Raw genomic sequence first — 23,627 nt, 5'->3', positions numbered from 1 at the left:
TATAAATCAAAAAGGCCCTTTTTTGTTTGTTTGTTTGTTTGTTTTGGATTTATTTTGTTGGGTTTTTTGCTTTTGTTTTGGGGCCACACCGGCAATGCCCAAGGGTTATTCCTGGCTCTGTGCTCAGAAACTGCTCCTGGCTGGCTCAGGGAACCATATGGGATGCCAAGGATCAAACTGGGGTCAGTCCCATGTAGGCAGCATTCAAGACAAACACCCTACCACTGTGTGATTGTTCCAGCCCAGGCCCTTGTTGTTTGGGGGCAGATACATAAAATGAAAGTATAAAAACAGACATTCAAATAATATATCAAGAACCACTTCCTGACTTTGATGTATTATTCATCACTTTATACATATACTTTATACATCACTTTGATGTATTATTTTTATATTTTTATGTGTAGCAAGATTATAAAGAGATAACTAAAGAGTTATATGGGGCCCGGAGAGAAAGCGCAGTGGCGTTTGCCTCGCAAGCAGCCGATCCAGGACCTAAGGTGAAGGTGGTAGGTTCGAATCCCAGTGTCCCATATGGTCCCCCGTGCCTGCCAGGAGCTATTTCTGAGCAGACAGCCAGGAGTAACCCCTGAGCACCGCCGGGTGTGGCCCAAAAACCAAAAAAAAAAAAAAAAAGAGTTATATGTATTTTTTAATACTATCAGTTTTTAAGATTAAAATGAAAGTTTCTTAAAAGGTATTAAAGTTTGGGGCCAGTGAGGTGGTGCTAGAGGTAAGCGCTAGCCAAGGCAGGACTGTGGTTCGATCCCCCAGTGTCCCATATGGTCCCCCCAAGCCAGGGGCAATTTCTGAGCACTTAGCCAGGAGTAACCCCTGAGCATCAAATGGGTGTGGCCAAAAAAACAAAACAAAACAACAAAAAAAAGGTATTGAAGTTTGATGGACATTGATTAAATTAGCTTTTCTTTTTTTATACATTTGAGACATTCATTAAATCAAAAAAATGTTATTCTATTTTACTTGTTGACTATTAGGCCAAACCCAAGGCTTTCTGGGGCTACTCGTGGCTCCAGACTCCGGGGTCACAGCTGTGTTCCAGAGACCATGTGGTACTCATGCCAGGACTGAACCCAGAGCATGTGCTAGAACCATGGGACCATTTCCCAACCTTTCCCTCCCCTATCCCAAAACAAAATAAGCTTATTTTTTTTAATTTAGGAAGTTGATAAACATGCTGATTTTGTGGGAGGGGTTCTAATAAAAAATTCAGTTCCATTAAAAATACAAAGTTAATTTGATCTGGGTCAGGAAGAGATTAGAGGATCACCTGTTTCATACATTGCTGCACACTCCTTCAGCAACCTTTCTGCAATTCAAATAAAAGCTTCCACTTGACAGTCACACAAAAACTTTTTTCTTTCTACTTCTTGCTTGAAAAATATGTCTGGTCACCTGAATGAAGCAGTGGTAATATTCATCCAAAAGGAAAGTCAACCACTGTTTTCATTTCACTTGGGACACTGTGCCTCTTAAGACTTCTAACACAAGTTTTGCACTTAGTAAGACAGATCTAATTCGTTTGTTTGTTTGTTTGTTTTGGGGGGTTCCACCGGCAGCTCTCAGGGGTTACTCGACTCTGTGCTCAGAAATCGCTCCTGACAGGCTTGGGAGACCATATGGGATGCCCGGGATCAAACCACCATCAGTCCTGGATTGGCTATGTGCCAGGCAAATGCCCTACCGCTGTGCTATCATTCTGGCTCCAGACAGACCTAATTCTTGTAAAAACCTGGCCACAATAAGCTGGAACTCAAACATTCCACAGTCTGACAAAATGGAGAAAATTAAGATGACGTTGCACCATCTGCTGCTGGAGGAGGCAGAGCTGCTACACACGTTGATCCACTCCAGGAACTGACTTCATAAACTGGGTCTGTCTGCAGGAAATAGAGCTTGGATTGAAAAGGAAAAGAAAGTTTGACCTTTTTGAAATTTTACCATTTTGATTCCTATCATCCATAGAAATTCCAGAGATCAAGTCCCATGTTACTTTTAAACAATAAAATATGGGTGGATAAAGTAAAGCTTAGACAATGTGGATGGACTTTGAAGGACCGTGTTAAATGAAGTCAGTCAGCCAGGGAAAAACAAACATCTCAAGATCTCACTTGCATCATCTTGCTTTTATATATGGAACATTAAAAAAAGCCCAACTTAGGGCCCGGAGAGATAGTACAGCGGTGCTTGCCTGGCAAGCGGCCGATCCAGAACCTAAGGTGGTTGGTTCGAATTCCGGTGTCCCATATGGTCCCCCGTGCCTGCCAGGAGCTATTTCTGAGCAGATAGCCAGGAGTAACCCCTGAGCACCGCTGGGTGTGACCCAAAAACCAAAAAAAAAAAAAAGCCCAACTTAGGGGCCGAAGTGGTAGCACAATGGTAGGGTGTTTGCCTTGCACGCAACTGACCCAGGGAAGACGCAGGTTCAGTCCCCATCATCCCATATGGTTCCCTGAGCCAGGAGCAATTTCTGAGTGCAGAGCCAGAAATAACCCCTGAGCCCCGCCAGGTGTGACCCAAACAAAAAACAGAAACAAGCCAAACTTAAATAAACAAATAATTCAAACTTGTACACACACATTGAATGGCCATATCAAAGGCTGAGTGAGGGTGAGGAGACTGGGAAAGGCCAGCGTGAGAGGCCCGGTAAAAGAATACAAACTTACAATTAGAAGGTAAATGTGTTTGGTTTTGATTTAGGGTAATAACCTGAAGTCATCATGGTTTACTACTGGCCCAAGGATCATTATTGGTAATGCTCAGGGGACTTTTATATGAATGAACTAGGATCCACTATATAAAATGCAAGTGCCTTCCTACCCTAGCTCTATCTCTTGGGCACCTAGAAGAAAAATATGTTATGAGAAGTTAATGCATAGCTTTGTGGGGGATATTTTGTTTTTTTTTTAAATATATATTTTATTTAAACAACTTGATTACATACTTGATTGTGTTTAGGTTTCAGCAATGTAAAGAACACCACCCATCACCAGTGCAACATTCCCATCTCCAATGTCCCAAATCTCCCTCCTCCCCACCCTACCTCCACCTGTACTCTAGACAGGCTTTCTATTTCCCTCATACATTCTCATTGTTAGGATAGTTCACAATGTAGTTATTTCTCTAACTAAACTCATCCCTTCTTTACACCTATATTCATTGCAGCACTATTTACCATAGCAAAACTCTGGAAACAGACAAGATACCCTTCAACAGATGAATGGCTAAAGAAACTGTGGTACATATACACAATGGAATATTATGCAGCCATCAGGAGAGATGAAGTCATGAAATTTTCCCAAACATGGATGTACATGGAATCTATTATGCTGAGTGAAATAATTCAGAGAGAGAGAAAGATGCAGAATGGTCTCGCTCATTTATGGGTTTTAAGAAAAATGAAAGACATTCTTGCTATAATACTTTTCAGACACAAAGGAGAAGAGGACTGGAAGTTACAGCCCAACTCATGAAGCTCACCACAAACAGGGATGAGTTTAATGCATAGCTTTGTAATTATAGCTAATATTACCTAATATAAGGTAATAATCACATTATAATATATGCATATCAAATCAATACCTTGAACACCTTAAAATCACAAAATTATAGGTCAACTATATCCCAATAAAGTGAAACACAAATATCAAATCCAAGACTATTGAAGTAAATGCACTGACTATCTAAGAATACTGTTGCTTTGCTTATTTTTACTCAGCAAATGCAGTATGAGGGAGAAGATCCCATCCTCTTCACCAGCATTGTTATGAGTACTACCACTTTTATTGATAAAAGATGAGATTTCCAGGGTCAGAGAGAAAGCACAGCGGTAGGGTGTTTGCCTTGCAAGTAGCTGATCCAGGATGGACGGTGGTTCAAATCCCAGCATCCCATATGGTCCCCATGCCTGCCAGGAGCAATTTCTGAGCATAGAGCCAGGAGTAATCCCTGAGCATCAAGAGTTACTCCTGAGTACTTCCAAGTGTGAGCCAACCCCCCTCAAAGAAAGATGAGATTTCCCATATAAAGTTATCTTTACTATCTAAGTTATTTTCCTGATGATAACAGTATCAGTTCATTGTAGTTTATAAGATAATGCACTGAAACAAGAAACTAAAAGCACAATGGCTCTTTCCCCTGGGAACAATTACAATTATTTAATAGACTCTTAGGGAGCCATAGGCATAGGGGTTCAATATTTGGAATAAATAGAAGGGGAAAAGTAAAGTGTCCAGAGACCCAATTCTCCGCTATCTCTGTATAGAATATCCCCTGGCTTTTAAAATCCTCCACAGAGAAGACAAGGGTTTTGGAGAAGCTGAACATGGTTCCTGAGTTCTTGTCTTTCCCAGTGGGAATAATGGAAACTGATGCCAACAATTTTAAATTACAATAGACATCACCCTCCTACCCCTGCAGGTCAACTGTTGAGAGGTGCATGGCAGTGGCCAGCAGTTTACTGCAATTAGATGGAGACAAGCGCCTGTTTCAAACGATTTCAATCTGTGCTTGGATGAAATGGAAAGCTTTCAATTATATAAATACATTTTAACTCTCAAAGTAATCCAAGCCAAAAAATACTTATTGTGGTCTCAATTTTGCCCTCTTAAAAATCTGGATAGACAAAAATTAGAGCCCTATAAGGAAAGAAACTGTGGCTATATAGCTAAAGGTATATTCTTGCCAAATTTGGCTTTTGCAAATAGATAATTTAGTGTATTTTTCACAATCCAGCTGTTAAACTGAAAACAAAATTTACAAAGCAGATGGCAGTAACAAGGTCTGGTTCACAAAAGTTCTAAAATAATGCAGCACTCCAACAAACTATTCATTTACCTCAGAAACCTTTAATGGGCTCATTTCTGAACATTCTACATTCACGTATGCCATGAGATTTCCTGCAGATGCATGTTATGGAGCCATCTATAATTATATCCAAGTAAGCACCAGCATGGTTGGCAGACCACCATGGTAAGTGAAAAATGATAAAAGGAATACAGGACTGTCTTTTAGAACTGTAGTTTCCAAATATGTGGAAATCAAGATAGGGAGTTTTAGAAAATCCAATTTCCAACCACCACCTCCACTACTACTATCAAGAAGTCTTATTCACAAAATGTGGACTGAACCCAGATATATGTTTTTTAGAAACTTAAGTGACAGATGATCAGTTGGACTGAGTGTATAGGCTTTTTAAGAAGTCAGTGAGCCTGGAAATTAAAAGCAAATTTACTATTGGCTCTATTTTGCTATTTAGCAAATTATTTTATTTACACTATAAAATTGTAAGCTAAAATTTTGAAAGAAAGGAAGACAGAAAAGAAAGAAGGTAGGTAGGAAGGAAGGACTCCTGCCCAAGAAAAAGTTAGCTATTTAAGAAACACTTCAAGGGGCCGGGCGGTGGTGCTGGAGGTAAGGTGCCTGCCTTGCCTGCGCTGGCCTAGGACGGACCGCGGTTCGATCCCCCGGCGTCCCACATGGTCCCCCAAGCCAGGAGTGACTTCTGAGCGCATAGCCAGGAGTAACCCCTGAGCGTCACTGGGTGTGGCCCAAAAACCAAAAAAAAAAAAGAAACACTTCAAATGTATGGGTTTCAAGTTTTCATTTGTTTTCAGTTTTTCATAGGGGATCTGATATTAATTTCTGGACTGGATACAAATATATCAAACTATGAACTCAAGAAACTTAAGATATGAAGAGAATTTAAAATCTATGTACAAATATATTTGGAAAATAACTAGTAGTTTAACTACGAAAGCAAGAAAGGTCATAAAGGAAACATAAAGAACTGAGTGCAGGGGCCAGAGAGATAGCATGGAGGTAAGGCATTTGCCTTTCATGCAGAAGGACAGTGGTTCGAATCCCAGCATCCCATATGGTCCCCTGAGCCTGCCAGGAGCAATTTCTGAGCATAAAGCCAGGAGTAACTCCTGAGCGTTGCTGGGTATAACCTAAAAAAACAAAAACAAAACAACAGCAACAAAAAAGAATCAAATGCAAAAATAAGGCCTGGCATTGAGGATGAATCCAGGGAGCTGGATAGATAGTTCAGGGGTAAGGCACATTATTCCTTGCAAACAGCTGACTCTACCAGCCAATTCTTTGAATCATCAGGAAAGACACATTGGCCTCCTGAGTACCATTTTGTGAGGCTCCCAAAAAAGATCTGTCCTAGACCTTCAATGATGGAGAAGAGAAGAAAGAGGGAGGGTTTTCTAGAGAGAGTAAGAGAGTTACCATGTGAGATGAAATAGCAGGTGGAAATCCTTCTAAAGGGAGTGAGTGGACTGCCTGAGTGGTCTAGGCACTAGACAGAAACCAGATGCCTTCTAGTTTGGAACATGTTTCGAATTAAATTTTACATTAAGTTCCTGACCTCTCTCAATCCCTGCTACTCTGTATTAGACAGGCTATTCTCAGCCCTATTTTCCAGATGAGGAAACAGATACTGTGTTTGGCAACAGTTATCTCCCACTGAAGAAGAGGGAACTAACAAGTTAATATAAGAGTTGGATTTTGACCTCTGTTCTCTTTCAGCTAAGAGCCATGAGTATCAGCATCCAGAATTTTGCTGTAGGTCTAGTAGGAGAATGGACAGGGGGCCGTCCCAGGGCAGGCAACCTTAATCAGGAGAGATAAGTCAGCCGGGAGTGACAAGGCACCAGTTGATGATCTCAGATGAAATGAAGTGTGCAAAGCTGACTTTGGTAGTAGAAAGCAAGATTTGTTATAAATAAGGGGGTTTGGCTAGAGGACAGAGAGGTGTCCATCAGGGGCAAAGTATTTATTTAACCAACTATTTATTTGGTTGATATGAGGGAAGGTTTAGCAATGTAGTGTTACTTTGACCTTTACTTTTTGAAACCAAACTGAAACAGTATCAAAGAAAAGAATTCCATTAAGTCTTCAAACACTAATCATTAAAAAGCTTCTTTAAAAAAACAAAAAAACCCAAAAAACTAAGGCGCAGGTGGTCAACCCAGGACAGACCTGAGTTCAATCCCAGGCATCCTGAGCCTGCCAGGAGTGAAAACATCAAGTTAATAAAAAATTTAAAAAATTAAAAAAAAAAACTAAGGCACTTTTTGGTGGAAGCATATCCTAGGAAACCAGTGAAGCCTCCCTTTTTCAGCAGATGACTTTAAATCTAACATCCAAATGTTTTGTGTCTCTTGACTGCTGCCACATAAAGATAACTGCAGTCTTGCTAAAAATGTTTTCCATAAATTTGGGTTTTTTTGTTTGCTTGTTTGTTTTCGGCCACACCATTGGATGCTCAGGGGTTACTCCTGGCTAAGCGCTCAGAAATTGCCCCTGGCTTGGGGGGACCATCTGGGACGCCGCCGCGGGTTCATGGTCGTGGTCCTTCCTTGGCTAGCGCTTGCAAGGCAGACATCTTACCTCTAGCGCCACCTCACCGGCCCGTTTTCCATAAATTTAAGCCAAGTCTTTAGATCTAACATCCAGTTCGGATATGAAGGATGGATAAACAAGTTCAGGAAAACAAGAAAATAATTAGACCAATTCCAAAGGTGGAATATCTCCCAGGACTTCTGTCTCTGATAGATGGGAAGAGGGAAAGGCAGTAACATGGTCAAAAACAGAGGGAAGGTTAGGGGCTAAATCAATACTGCAGAAGGCAAGGTGGTTGCCTTGCACACGGCTGACCTGGATTTGGTCCCCTGAATACCTCCAGGAGTGGTTCCTGAGTGTAGAACTAGGAGTAGAGCCTGGGCACAGCTATGTATGAACCCAAAACAAAACAGATGGAAGGATAAAAATGAGATCCTGCTTCAAACGATCATGAAAAAAAAAGATACAGAGGTCAACTGAAGAAAACTGTAATAGAAATTTGACACTGACAACATGAAGGATTATTAATTAATTTTACTCAGTAGCATGCACCCAACAATTTTTCTAACCGCTACAAAGACTTATGAAGAGTGAAACCTCAAGCGGCCGTGTGAGTAGCAACTGGTTATTCTTCTGGTAGGAGTGCCCACATCACTCCTTGGGGAGAATCTTAATTTAAAGACTGTCTAATCAAAGGGGCTATAGGTTAGAAAGCCAGAGACCCTAAAGAACATACAAATAAAAACTCTTTTCAAAATTCTGCGTCACATGTAGAGAGGAGAGACTTGTTGTCATAGTAACAATCTGCTGTGGCTTGAACGTTACAATGGAAAATATTGCCTGGAGCATGGAAAAAAGCCAGAGATCCCGGCTAGGACCTCACCTGTCAGTTTATGAGAAGCAGAGAGAGGAGTGAGCAATGAGCCAACAATGACAGGTCCCTTCACTGTATACAAACCTCAGTGTAACAATTGCTCTCCTGGTTCGACTGCCTCTCCCAACAGACCAGATCCTGAACAGTCCAGCCACTTGTCTGGACAGTTAAAATGTTATGATTAGCACCTACTAGCTGCTGCTCTTCCCATAGTACCAGCAGGCATCTTTCATTGGCACATTACAATAATTCAAGAAGCACAAAATGCCCCCCAGGATTCTGTCAGTGAATATAACATCTAAAACTCGAAATAGGAAGTAGAATGACTTTCATTCTCTGAGAAACGAACCTCTTTGATTGCAAAGGCCCTTGCCCTCGAAACAAACAAAATAAAATCCCCCCCCCTTTTTTTTTTTTTTTTTTTTTTTTGCAGTGAAGGGGAAGAGACACCTATTAAGAGCCTGATAGAAGTGCAGGCTTGGGCCTGGAGAGATAGCACAGCGGCGTTTGCCTTGCAAACAGCCGATCCAGGACCAAAGGTGGTTGGTTCCAATCCCGGTGTCCCATATGGTCCCCGTGCCTGCCAGGAGCTATTTCTGAGCAGATAGCCAGGAGTAACCCCTGAGCACCATCGGGTGTGGCCCCAAAAACCAAAAAAAAAAAAAAAAAAAAAAAAAAAAAGTGCAGGCTACCCTGAAAAAAAATCCACATGGCAAGAACAGCTGGAGACTTACAGCTCATCACTTATATCTGAAAAGCAAGTTGTTTCTGATGGGCAAGTGTGTAAACCTCCAAGCTGCTGAGCTCATAGAAGCATTTCTATTTTTTTAATATATAAAATATTTAAATTTATTCTTTTTTAATATTTATTTGAAATCACTATGATTTACAAAGTTCTTCATAGTTGGGTTTCAGACATACAATGTTTTCAAGGCCAATCCCACCACCACTGTCGACCTCCTTCCACCAATGTTCCCAGAGTCTATCCCATGCCACCATCCCCTGCCCTCCAGCCTGCCAGCATAACAGGCCCATTTTAAGTTTGGATTGTTAAAGTTTGGGTCTCATGATTTCATTGTTGTTGGTTCTGGTTTGGATATTTTCTTAACACCACCAATACACTTGAGACCCATTATTTCATATTTGTATTTATCCTCCTCCACTGTTTCGTTCTTTCTCCTTGCTATACTCCGGGGCCAAGAGTGTTCAAGACAATTTCTATTTAAACCATTACATTTCTTTATGCTGTTATTCTAATTACCACATATCAGGGATATTATTCTATATTTATCTTTCTTCTTCTGGTTTACTTCATTTAACATGATATCTTCCAGTTCCATCTATGTTGCAGCAAATTAGACGACTGCATCATTCCTTAAAGCTATATAGTAGTCCATTGTATTTATGTATCACATCTTCATGATCCACTTGTCTATTGTTGGACATCTAGGTTAATTTGAACTTTTTTTTGTTTGTTTTTTGTTTTTTGGGCCACACCCGGCGGTGCTCAGGGGTTACTCCTGGCTGTCTGCTCAGAAATAGCTCCTGGCAGGCACGGGGGACCATATGGGTCACCGGGATTCGAACCAACCACCTTAGGTTCTGGATCGGCTGCTTGCAAGGCAAACGCCGCTGTGCTATCTCTCTGGGCCCTAATTTCAACTCCTAACTGTTGTACTGAGTGCTGCAATGAATAGAGGTACACATATAGCCTTTTGGATGAGTGGTGGTTTTTTTTTTATTGGGGATAGATATCCAAAATTGGGGTTTCCGGGTCATATAGCAGATCTGTTATTACTTTACTGTTTTCCATAGGGGTTAGATCAGGCAGTATTCCCACTAGCAGTGGATGAAGTTCCTTAATCCCAAGACAAATTGTTTCCAATATTTTTGTTATGTGCTATCCTTCCTGGTAATAACTGATAATCTCACTGTTTATTGATTTGGATTTCCCTAATCATAAATGATGATGAGCATTTTTTCATGTGCCTGTTAGCCATCTGTTGGTCTTCCTCAGATAAATGTCTGTTCATTTCCTCTCCCCATTTTTGATGGGTCTTTTAGGTTTTATGAAGTTAACTTAATAATATCTTAGATATTAACCCTGTATTTGATGTGTTGACTACAAGTGTTTTCTCCCACTAAGATACCTTTTAATTTTAGCCTGTGTTTCTTTTGCCATACAGAAACTTTAGTTTAATGTAGTCCCATTTATTCAAGTTTCATTCTGTAGCCTTTGCCATTGGCATTCTATCACTGAAGACTCCTGTGAGGTAGTATCCTCTAAATGTTGGATCATTCTGCCTATGTTTTCCTCAATAAACTTTATAGATTCAGGTATAATCTCAAGTCTTTGATCCACTTTGAATTGACGTTTGTGTAAGGTGTAAAATATAAATCAGTCTTTAATTTCTTACATATGGTTATCCAATTGTCCCACAGAAGCATTTCTATAGGATTTTTAGTTCTCCTCCCTTTCTTCAGTGTTCAGGGAGCCCCAGGCAGTGCACTCAAGCAAGCACTTCTGTACATACTAGAGAGGCATTATTTACAATCTAGCTTCTTAAACTGTAGTACGCGACTCCATAGCTTCAAAACATATTATTTTGTTTTTTTAAATTTTTTTCTAACCATATTCATTATTTACAGATAAACAATAAAAATTTTTATTTTCAATTTTATTTAATTAAAACAACCACAATTTATAAAGTTTTTAACAGTTGAGACTATTTCATATAATATTATAATACCAATCCCATTATTCATTGCAGCTTTTAGTACAATAGCTATGATATAGAATCAACCTTGGGATCCAATGACAGATGGATTATGAATATGTGATATATATATATATATATATTTATAAACATATTTGAATACTACAGAGCTACAGGGAATGATGAAACTATGTAATCTGTTGCAACCTAGTTGGAACTGAAATATACCATGTTGAGTGAGGTAAGCCAGAAGAAAAAAGACAAAGGATGACAGGATGATCCACTGATCTGTGGTATATAGAAAAGGAGAAACAAAACATTGCTTTAAAAGAAAGTTCTTTATGATTTGCTATCAGTAAATATTTGATGTGTAAACCTATTTCAAATATATACATATCCAAGATCACATAAAAGTTTTTCAGACAGAAAAAGCTCTTGAGTGGGAAAAAATTAGGAAGCTCCAGATTACAGCAGGAATTCAGCAAAGTCCTAACAGAGTTAAGAGCCTCTCCATCAAATCCAGCAACATCTTCATCACTACCTGGCACAGTTTACAGCTTACTATGAGTACATAAGCCATACAATGGGTGTAACTACATTAATTTCTAGCAAGAAATTCTTTGGGATATTTGTCAAAAGTCTTCATTGAACTGGGCTCCAATTTCTAATCAAGCCTCACAATAAGCACTTCACATTTGGACTAAAGTAAGTGAGCCAAAAAAAAAAAAACTCAAATGTAGAGCAAACTACACCCACCTAAGCCTGGTATTGTCTTCAGCAAGGCAACTGCTGCAATAAAAAAAAGGAGTAGGGGATAAGGAGTGGAAAGAGGTGCTCATAGTAAACAACCAAAATCCAAAAGGGGGAAAATGAAAGAGCACAGATAAAGTCCAAAAAACTGCCAAAGAGCAAGTTTCATATGGAGATTCTACCTCAGTCTCCAGTGATTTTCAAGACTCTGCATTAAATAAAAATGCTAAATATCCCTCATAGAAAGGTGGTGATGGAAGACAAAGTAGAAATGCAGACAATGATGAAACTGTGGTGGTGAGTTGAGGGAATGGGGAGAGGTTTGGAGGAATTACAGGTATCTTTCTGGTGGTGGAAATGATAGTTAAGCAAATATAAAGGTATAAAGCAAATTTTTAAAATGTATTATATAATAAGCCATTAATAAGTCAATAATTTTTATTTATTTGGGGGGCCACGCCCAGAGACATTTAGGGGTTACTCCTGGCTCTGTGCTCAGAAATCACTCTTGGGTTGGAGTACCATATGGGATGCTGGGAATTGAATCTGCATCTGTCCTGGGTCAACCGTGTGCAAGACAAACGCCCTACCACTGTGCTACCACTCTGGCCTCGATAAGTCAATAATTTAAAAAAAAATAATAACTGCAGGTAATAGACTAGAATACAACAAAATCACTCAATTTGGTTTTATATGCATTAAGCTACTGAAACTCTTAATATCCTTTTTAGATCAGACATCAGTACTCCTAGCATAGTATATGATCAAATTCCCAGAGGCAAGATTTCCAACTAATATATGTGCATTTGTTTTTGATAGATGTTGTCAAATAATATTCCACAATTATGCTTTTAGCAACAATATTTTGTTTCCTTCCAGTTCTAATGATATAATGCAGTATTGAATTCTGGACTGCTGCCAATCTAACAAGAAAAAAATGTGACTTGGCATGGTCTGTATACATTTTTCATACTTAGAGTAAGGTTAAGCCTCTTTCCATGTGCTCAAGTATCACTTGTATTTCCTTCCCCATTATGTGTGTACATGCCTTGCCAATTTTCCAATTGTGTAATTGGCCTTTCTCTCACATTAATTTTTAGCATCCATTTTATATTACTATAATTATTGTTGCTTATGAGTTTTAAACATTTCTTCCCAGTCTTTCAATTAACTTCATTGGGTTTAGTTGACATATGGAATATTGCAATTTTCATAAAATTATACTTTTTTTCTTTTATGGCTATGTCATAGGTAGTTCTCCACTACAGAATTACAGGAATGAATTAAAAAAAAAACTAAAAACTATGTGAACTTTAAACTTTGTATAAATACTTTTTAAGTTTTCTAAAAATGGCAGAGAGAACTTAGAACGCTTTGATACCATCTTTGTAACATTAGCCTACAAATTCAGAGGGAATCAAACACCAAACATAATCATTTTGTCACTCCTAATAAAGACTGAATTTCATCAGTGACTACTAAATCCAGAAGGCAAAATGCTTTAGAGTTTTATAATGGACAAACAAATCAGTTAACACCTAAGGCAGATCAGACTTAACTTCACAAAAGACATTTAGTTATGCCTCAGAACAACCACCAGAGCAACCATTTATGAGTTATTCTTGAAAAAATTTGACAAGCTGAATTTTGGGGGAAGAGGAGTTTGTAGTAATAGGGAGGTTTTTAATTTGTGGTAAATAAGCAATAAAGGAACTAAGAAACAAAAAAAAAGTCACAAGGGAAAAAGTGTCCCACACTCAGATTATATGGGTGATATTACAGGATAAATGATGTTATTTCTTTAACCAATTGTTAAGGAATAAAAAGGAAGAGCACAGTATAACAAATTAACAGCTTTGAGGACATTCATAGTATAGGATTCTTATTTGGATGCTGACTCAACTAAATCAGTCATAGATACAAATCAGAGAAATAAAAACACAAGTTAGATATTTACACTAAGGAACTACATTAGTTTCAAGTGTAGCAGAATTATCTTAAGTCATTGCAGTTTAGAGATATGACTAAGGCTTTATCAATGAAATGACAGAGCTGGGGTTTATTCTAAAATTACTCTGTCAGGGAAGGAACATGAGCTGCTGGGAAGAAGCAACACGCCTGTTTATGTCAATTGTTGAGGTTGAGTGACAGTTGCAGAGATCCTCATTCTACTATTCTAATTTTGTATGCATTTCAAAATTTCTACAATCGCTTACAAATTCATTACAACTCCGGAAGTCTATGCTGATGGATAATAAAGAAACCCTTTTTCTTTCTTTCTTCTTTCTTTCTTTCTTTCTTTCTTTTCTTTCTTTCTTTTTTCTTTCTTCTTCTTTCTTTCTTTCTTTCTTTCTTTCTTTCTTTCTTTCTTTTCTTTCTTCTTTCTTTCTTTTTCTTTCTTTTTTTTCTTCTTCTTTCTTTCTTTCTCTTTCTTTCTTTCTTCTTTTTCTCTCTTCTTCTTTCTTCTTTCTTTTTCTTTCTTTCTTTCTTCTTTCTTTTTCTTTCTTTCTTTCTTCTTTCTTTCTTTCTTTCTTTCTCTTTCTTTCTTTCTTTTTTCTTTCTTTCTTTCTTTCTTTCTTTCTTTCTTTCTTTCTCCTCTCCCCTTCCTTCCTTCCTTCTTCTTTCTTTCCTTTTCTTCTTTCTTTCTTTCTCTTCCCCTTCTTCCTTCCTTCCTTCTTTCTTCTTTCTTTCTTTCTTTCTTTCTTTCTTTCTTTCTTTCTTTCTTTCTTTATTTATTTCTCCTTTCTTCTTTCTTCTATCTTTCTTTCTTTTTTCTTTCTTTCCTTCCTTCCTCCTTCCTTCCTTCCTTCCTTCCTTCCTTCCTTCCTTCCTTCCTTCCTTCCTTCCTTCCTTCCTTCCTTCCTTCCTTCCTTCCTTCCTTCCTTCCTTCCTTCCTTCCTTTCTTTCTTTCTTTCTTTCTTTCGTTTTTTGTGTCACACCTGGCAGCACTCAGGGGTTACTCCTAGCTCTAGGCTCAGAAATCACTCCTAGCAGGCTCGGGGGACCATATGGGATGCCGCCATTCACCACCGTCCTCTGCGTCTAAGGCAAATGCTTTACCTCCATGCTATCTCTCCAGCCCCAGAAACCATTTCTTTAAACAGGTAAGTTTCCACAGATGGAGAATTCTATTTAAAATACAAAGATGTTTTAGACATTATCCTGATCTAGAGTAGTGCAGCATGTCCAACAAGGAGTGGCCCTTCTTTCTGTATATATGATAGCCACCATTTATTGAGCATTTACATACAGAGCACTGTGCAAGAAAAGTTAAGAAGTTAAGGTTGATAAGAAGTTAAAATGAATGACATTCACCAAAGGCCAGAGTGATAGTACAGCGAGTAGGACACTTGCTTTGCAAGGGGTTCTACCCCCAGCAACACAAATGGTCTTCCAAGTCCCATCAGGAGTGATCCCTGTGTGCAGAGAGTACTTCCTTCCCCCAAAAAAAGAAAGAGAAAAAAAGAACTAAACAAAGACCATCATTAAGTGCTAGAAAGTTTGATAGATTTCAAAGATGAGTACTTTCCTCACCAAAGAATCTGAAAAGCAGCTATGGAGACTTCAAGAGGACAAACTTGTAGTAAATGACTGTCCTTTCTGCCTTTATTCTAACAAATGTACTTCAGCTACGTATTCTTTAACTAACCAATACCAAGTATTCCCCAATTCAACTGCCACCAGTTCCTTAATGATAAATAAGTTATCTGCATAACCTGCCTGGAGTTAAGATTTGGTTTTATTCCAGGATTTACAATCTAGGATGCAATGAAGATTAAGATAGTTGCCCTCTTCTGGTAAACTTTATGACTGCAGTTTTATGCCACCAAATACTGGACTCAAATTTAGTGAGGAAATGAAATGCCCAGGCAGAGATATTCCTACAGTTGGACAAAGGAAACAGCATAAAAGTACCAAAAATAAATATATAAATACATAAAGGTGATTCAAGTAAATCAGTGAAATAGTTGTAGGCAAATTAACATATTATCAAAGATTAGGATAATTCTCATGCTCCGTCATCCAGCATCACTACATTCACAATAGGATCATGAGCAGATACTCATGTGCCTCGGTTTCCTTTTTTACAAAATGGAGATAACATCTCCTAGCCTGAAGGGCTATTATCAGGGTCAAATAGAGAGACTTATGCAAAGAACCTGGGACAGTGTTCAGCACACAGTAAGTAATCACAAGTGTTTGCTGTCATCTAGATATCATCAGGTCAAGCATGTGAGCATTCCAGTTCCTTTGCTAACTGTTCTCATTGAGCTATATCTTTTTTATCAGGACATATCTCAACCGATAATCACATATATCACTCTGATTCTGATAAATATATTTTGTACCCAACACTGCCCCGAGAGACTAAAAGCCACACCTAGTTTGGTGTATCCTGTGTTTCCAGTATTCCACAGAGTGCCTAGAATTCAATTAAATTGTTTAATGAAATTCTAAAGTTCCCAGTCAGTCTGAGGATAACAATGTCTAGTACAGGAATAGACTGAATCATGCTGCCTCCCCCATAAAGATATTTTGAAGCCCAAAATGCTAGTACCTTATTTGGAAATAAAAGCATTGTATATGTAATTAGCTAGATTAATATGAGGCATATTGATATATAAAATGAACTCTTAGTCCTATGTTTTGGGCATCCTTGAAATGTGGAAATTGTTGGAGGCAGAGACTAAATTAAGTTGCAAGCTAACGACACCAATGATTGACATTTACCACTGACTGTTTTAAAAAGGCAATGAAGGACTTCCCTTACCACAACCCCCACAACTTAAAGAGGCAATGTGTTCTACTAACACTTTATTTCAAACCACAGCCTCCAATACTGTGTCAGTTAATTTCTCGATAGCAGTTGCATATGTCCCACCCACTGTACTATCACTCCAGCCCTGAGAAAGTATATTTTTTTTAAAAAACTATGAGAACCAGCTTTTCTCTTCTGAATATCATCCACTTGGAACTAAAACATCTCAAAAACTCCCAGATTCCAGCCACATTATACTTAAACATGTTATTTGTTCTTCTTTTCATAGTATTCATTAGAAATACTAAGAAATACTCAAGTCATACTTAAGTATTTATTGTCTAAATACAACAGAAATGAGTGAGTCTATATTTGACTAAATTATAAACATCCAAAATAACACCTCTCAATGCTGAGTTTAACTTTCTGTAATATATGTTAAAACATGGAATATAAAACACCTTTTACCCCACAAATATGGGATTAATATATAATTTGACCTCTTAGTTGGAAATTATAAGAATCAAATCCTGTGCCTCATACATGTAAGATATACGATTATTTGATTCTTTTTTTTGTTCCCCTTCACATCTTTGAAATGATTAAAGCTCCTATTTCACCATCACAGTCTGATTCTGTAAATCAGAGAAAAAGAAAGAAAGTGAAACATTTTTTTGAATGCTAGCACATTTCAGGTATACACGAAAGACTACATAAGTAAATTGCCTGATTGCCTTGCATTATCTTTAGAAAATAAAATTTTTATATTTCATAAAAATTGTTTGAAGCAGAAGCATGACCCATTGACTCTAGTAGGAAGACAACCAAGATGGGCTTTTCGTGGTAAACATGACCTATGGACAGATATTGACTTCCACATCTGAAACTGATTACATTAGCAACTAATGTTACCTCAATTTAAAAAAACAAAAAAACAAAAACCAGCTCATTACCCATGTTGCGCTCTCATTATATATATTTACTCACTTCCTAAAATGTCAGGTAATGTCAACATGATTTATGAAAACTCCCCTGGCAGACATGATAAGCTAAAATCTACTTTAACCACAAATGTGACAGTGTGACAGAGGAGTCAAGACTGCTGTGGTCCCATAAAGTCATAAAAAAAAAAAAAAATAACTCACAAAGGACAAGATCTTTGCACTTTACTTTTGTAAGATAGCTAGGTGATGAGACTGTTCCCATTTACATCTATGAGTACAGAAAAAAGAAATGGCCAAATATATGTAGAAGACCCAGACATTTGGTGAATTAATCATACAGAGGATCTAAGTAAAAGATCGTAGAAATATAGGAAAGTTTTCTTAGATAACAAGACCTTATGATGGTAAACCTGGAATTTGTAAAAGAACTAGAATGTGACTGAATCAAAAAGGGACATCAATAGATAAAGATGAGCTGGTCCAAAGTTCATTCTGTGATGCTAGATTAAAAGGACAGCCAGTTCCTGAGAGAGGTGATAGTTTCTCTGGTTTGCCCTCCCAGGCCATAAGCTATAGCCAGTAGTGAACTGTAACCAAAGACTTTCACAATCCTGACACTCCCCTAGGCGATCAAACAAAGATGCACCAGTGGTGAAGTAGGTGCTGGAAAGCAGGGGAAAGGTGCAGTAGGCAAAGGTCACTGAGAGAAGCTGTAGTGTAGGAAAAAGTGACAAGTTCTACAGAACACCAGAAAGCAGCATCCTCGAAATAAAAAATCAAAAATTGCAAAGCACCAACATGTTTTATAATTTACAGTACCCAACTTAACAATGTTAACCAGAAATTAATATTCAAAGGTATATAAGCATCATGTTAAAAGAATAGAAAGTGGAACAAGAGCAATAACACCACAGGTAGGGTGTTTGCCTTGCACATGCCAACCCGAGTGTAGTGCTACCTTGAATCCCATATAGCCCCCTGATCCTGACATGTGTAATTTCTGAGTGCAGAGCCAAGAGTAGTCCCTGAGACATTAGTGGCAGGAAATGTGCACTGATGAAGGTTGTTGTACATTGTATGATTGTAATTCAATCATGAACAACTTTATCTGTGGAATAAAAACTTCTGTAAGTAACCTTATAACTATGGTGTTTAAACTTAAAAAATTTTAAATAAATAAAGTGTTAATTATGGGGGGGAGGGGATAAAATAAAAAAGAATAGGCCCTGAGCACTGCAGGATGTGACCCAAACCTCCTCACAAAAAGAAAAAGAAAGGAATAGAAAGCATCCATTTCAAAGAAATGGTTGTTCCAATCCAAAATAATATCTATTGTGAGCCAATGACCACCTAATCACTTTCCAAAGAAATAAGAATAATTAAGAATTCTTCATGATTGTTTTCTTTATTACCCCTTCATATTCTACTTATTTCTCTTCCACCCAGCCTGGTCTAAACCCTGGATCACCCCCATTTCAGCTTCACTCCTTTAAGTTCAGCCAGATCTTCATCCTCTCTGCATATAGTCTTCTCTGTAACTATATACTGCTGAGAAATCCATATTAAATTCTTGAGTTCAGTCTTTTGACTACTTACAACTCATGGAAGAAATATATTTTATATCTTCAAACAGCATGTTAAAACTCAGAAAACCTACATAGCTTTTCCATTCAATAAGAATTATAACTAACAATAAATGAACACCTAACCAGAACAGTTTCTGGGGCTGGAGAGATACTACAAGAGGCAAAGCATTTTGTTGGCATGCAATTGTGTCAGCTGCAACTCTGATTTGAATCCTGAGCACCTCAAGAAGTCACTCAAAGCAGAGAAACAGGACTTCCAGATGTTCCTCCCCAACCCAACAACAATGAAAAAATAATTTTTTTAAATTATAAAAGAAGATGTTTTGTGGAGTCTTTACTCCTATAGCTCCCAGTTTTACACATTCCTTAAAACACCTACCATTAGAGCAAGCTATAGACAGATCTCCATTCTATTCACTTTTTCCTACTGGGTCACAACTCACAGTTTCAGGCACAAAGTAGATAAGATACGCCAAATAATCTTATATGGTGTAGCATGTAAGGAAGTGATAAAGAGTTCTGTTCAGGCTGAATTCAAATACTAGCTCCATCATTTGTAAGCTGTCACCTCTCTATCTCATTTTCTTTGTTATAAACATAAAAAGAGGGACCGGAGAGATAGCACAGCAGTAGGGCGTTTGCCTTGCACACAGCTGACCCGAATGGACTTCAGTTCAATCCCCTGAGCCAGGATTTCTGAGTGCATAGCCAGGAGTAACCCCTGAGCATCACCAGGTGTGGCAAAAGGAAGGAAGGAAGGAAGGAAGGAAGGAAGGAAGGAAGGAAGGAAGGAAGGAAGGAAGGAAGGAAGGAAGGAAGGAAGGAAGGAAGGAAGGAAGGAAGGAAGCAAGGAAGGAAGGAAGCAAGGAAGGAAGGAAGGAAGGAAGGAAGGAAGGAAGGAAGGAAGGAAGGAAGGAAGGAAGGAAGGAAACAACATTTATCCCTAAACTAGCCTTTGATCAAAACCACCTCTCTATAAAACACTTTTTTTCCTAACATAAGAAATAATTCAAGGGATTGGAAAGATAGAACAACTGGTAGGGGGGCCGGACGGTGGCGCTGAAGGTAAGGTGCCTGCCTTGCCTGCGCTAGCCTTGGACGGACCGCGGTTCGATCCCCCGGTGTCCCATATGGTCCCCCAAGCCAGGAGCAACTTCTGAGCACATAGCCAGGAGTAACCCCTGAGCATTACCGGGTATGGCCCAATACCCCCCCTTAAAAAAAAAAGAACAACTGGTAGGGTGTTTGTTTTGTATGCGGCCAACCCTTTGACCCTGGCATCACATACCTCTGGACACTACCAGGAATATGTAAGTTCTGATCATTGCCAAGTGGATGGCAAAACAAACTAAAACAAAAGAAAGTATTCAGGGGATGGAGCAATAGTACAGTGGGTAAATTGCTTGCCCTATATACAATCAAACTGGGTTCAATCCCCAGCATCCCATATAGAACTCCAAGTAACACCAAGAATAATTCCTGAGTACAGAGCCAGGAGAAAAGCATCATCAGGTATGGCCCCAAAACAAACAAAAAATATTCAATAAACAGAAATTAATAATTCCTTTATGGGACTGAAGAGCACCCTCAATGGACTGAATCCCTGCTTTATATGCAGTAAAGCTGTATTCAATTCCCTGGTCTCTTTGACTACTTTTGATGTAGGAATGTCCCAGAGAACCAAAATCAAAATATATATGAATAAAAAATATTTAAAGGGTTAAAATATAGTCATTCTTCTTTCCCTGAATTCAAAAGAGATTTTGTTTTTTTTTTTTTTTGTTTTTTTTTTTTTTTTGGTTTTTGGGCCACACCCGGTGATGCTCAGGAGTTACTCCTGGCTATGCGCTCAGAAGTCACTCCTGGCGAGGGGGACCATATGGGACACCGGGGGAATCGAACCGCGGTCCATCCAAGGCTAGCGCAGGCAAGGCAGGCACCTTACCTTTAGCGCCACCGCCCGGCCCCAAGAGATTTTGTTTAATAGAGATAAAAATCGAGGGGTAGACAGAAGCCTCCTATGGTCTGGGAACAGGTCTCCTGATTCCAAATCAATAACAAATCAATTCTTCAATGGTCCATAGACTACTCTATTTTGCACTCCTATTCACCTTGCTGACTACTTAAATGTGTACAACTGCTAAAGTATCGTGCATTAACAATTCTGTTTTGGAAGCCATCACCACTGTTTACTGTCAGAACATTTTCCTCACCCTTAAAAAGACACCCCTACCCAGTCTATTCTCCAGGCCCTGGAAGCCATTCATCTGCTTTCCATCTCTAGGTGTCAACTTTTAACACTAAATAGGTGGGATTTCAAAGGTCACTAATTTTATATTTCATAAGAAAAGCTTCTCCTAATCATTCCTTAAATCATTCCTTAAAATCATTCCTTAATAAATCTTGTGAACCTTCTAATATCATTCAGCACCTTCTTGGAATCAGAAATCCCTCCCTTCTGGGAATTCTATGAGGCAGGATTCCCAAGGCTGGCCAGAAGCAGGAGACAGACCACTTTCTATGTCCACCAGAGGCAAAACCAACAGGGTCCTAGGAAAATATGTGTTCATTATGTCACAGAATAACAACCAGTTACAGAACCTTTGCCAAATGTAAGAAAGTTTCTTCTTCCTTTCGTGCATTTGAAAACTGCTTCTTGAGGCTCCAAACTTTTGTCACAAAGAAGTACACAATGAACTTGGACATAGAACTAAAACATTTCTTGGCTTTAGGCTGCATTATCATTTCCTTTCTGGACCCCACCCTTCTCACTCTTTGATTTCCCACCCTTCCTTTGGCATGTGGAAACTGGGCAAAAATAACTTCAGTCTCCCCAGGCCCAAAGTGGAAGTTGTTAGATACTGAGCAGATACTTGCAACAGGGAAACATTGGTGGAGTAGAAAGGTTAGGGCCCAGGAAGCTACCAAATTGCCCAGCAGCTGGAGCCACCAGCGACTTTTCTTGCTCTTTTTTCTTTCCAAAGACACCATTCACCCAGGAAATTGGCAGCAATGTCCTAGATCCTTTTCCTCTGCCCACCACTCTCCCCCATCCACTGTTTCCCTGCCTCCTGATAAGAACCCTGGTTTAACTAGAGAGGCGAGGGGAATAGAGGGGGCTTCACTGAGCCAATCTGGATGGTGGGTGGAGTGGGGATCGAGGCCTGCTCAAGCCTTTAAGTTCCAAGGCTGCCTGTAGGTGCCTCTTGGCTATTTCTTAAGTGCTTTCCCATTTGAGGGATTTGGGGTATAGGAGAGGCACAGAAGATATTAGCAACAAGTAACACAAGAAAGCTCACGCTCCAAACTCCTTGCAAGTCTGAGCGCCATCAAAGGTGCCAGACTCTGGCAGAGACCGGAACTGGAGTGCACCTGATATGAACCAATGGGAATGATCATTCACAGACACACAGACACACCGACACACTCTCTCTCCACAAGGAAAGTCAGAGTGTGGTGATTGATGTGAAGGAGAACATTGGGCTCCCCAAACACTTAAGTACAAGTATGAGACGTCACCCCAGACCTATCAACATGAGATCTCAAGAAGTCTTATTTTACCTGTGGCCCTTGCAGCTACAAGCTCCCAGGAAGGAGCCTGGGGTAGGGAAGAGAGGTGAGGAGGGGGAACTCCCTGAAGAGTGCTCACCAACTCCAAACTCAAGGAGAGAGGGGTGTGCAGGGTACCCCCAGGAATCCCCCCTCAATGGTTGTATTAGCTGCACCGGTCAGAAATGCATCCCAGAGCAGAGCCCCTGCCTGGACTTATGCAGCTGGGCCCAGCGCCAGGCCGAGACGGGGTTCGCCAGGCTACACTCCCACCTCTTTGCCCAGAGTTAAGCAACTCGGGAAACTTGCTGGAGCTACCGTGAGCTTCCCGCAACCACTTCCTCCCCCGGGTAGTAGAATCCTGACCTGAGATGGTCTCGTGGTAACCCTTGGTGAAGAACTGCATAGCCGTGGCCGCCCTCCAGGGCGTCTTGAGCAGCCCCTGCCGCTGGGGGTCTTCGCCCAGAGAGCGCAGGATGGACGAGTAGGCGGCGGCCAGGTTGGGGAGGTTCAGCTCGTTCACCTCCTTGTCCCCGGGCTTCTCGCCCGGCCAGCGGCCAGGGTGCTGCTGGTCTTTGGTCTCGGGTCGGGGCGATTTGTCGCCCGGCCGGCTGGACCCGGGTCGCGGGGATTCTCCCTCGAGAACCCCATTGCTGCTGCACCTGGAACTCCGCGGCTTCGCCGGCGCCGGCGCCGGCACCGGCACCGGGCCCTTCTCCATGCACCCGCCGCTGCAGCTCGGGAGGGACCCGGGAGCGCTGCCCAAGCTGTCAGTCAATTTCACCCGCGGCCCGGCCCAGGAACTGTAATTGACAACGGGGCTCGAGGAGCGCGGCAGCTTCGTATTTATAGGCTGGCGACTGAGCCGGGGCCGCAGAGCGTTCCTATTGGTCAGAGTCCCTTTGCGTCATGGCCTTGCTCCGCCTCCTTCCCTGCTCCGGCCACGCCCACGGGAGGGGCGACTCCCGGAAAGGGGGCGTGGCCGGGCTCTATCGGGGGACCTGCCGAGGTCTCTGGACCCGCTACCCTGGCGGAGCGGTGATGGGCTGAATCGAATCCGAAAGGAACTACGAATTC

General features: G+C 40.2%; 1 protein-coding gene across 1 annotated transcript in view; it reads right to left on the bottom strand.

Annotated features, from left to right (window-relative positions):
• Positions 1-23,358, bottom strand: part of GCH1 (GTP cyclohydrolase 1) — a 57,473-nt gene extending 34,115 nt beyond the window's left edge. The window contains exon 1 of the mRNA XM_049767500.1: positions 22,917-23,358. Coding sequence (XP_049623457.1) covers positions 22,917-23,271 — 355 coding nt within the window. The 5' untranslated portion in view covers positions 23,272-23,358. The remainder of the gene's footprint in view (positions 1-22,916) is intronic.
• Between the last annotated feature and the right edge of the window lie 269 nt (positions 23,359-23,627).

This window comes from Suncus etruscus, chromosome 2 (genome assembly GCF_024139225.1).
Source record: "Suncus etruscus isolate mSunEtr1 chromosome 2, mSunEtr1.pri.cur, whole genome shotgun sequence".
Taxonomy (NCBI): Eukaryota; Metazoa; Chordata; class Mammalia; order Eulipotyphla; family Soricidae; genus Suncus; species Suncus etruscus.
This window is presented reverse-complemented; position numbering and strand designations above follow the sequence as displayed.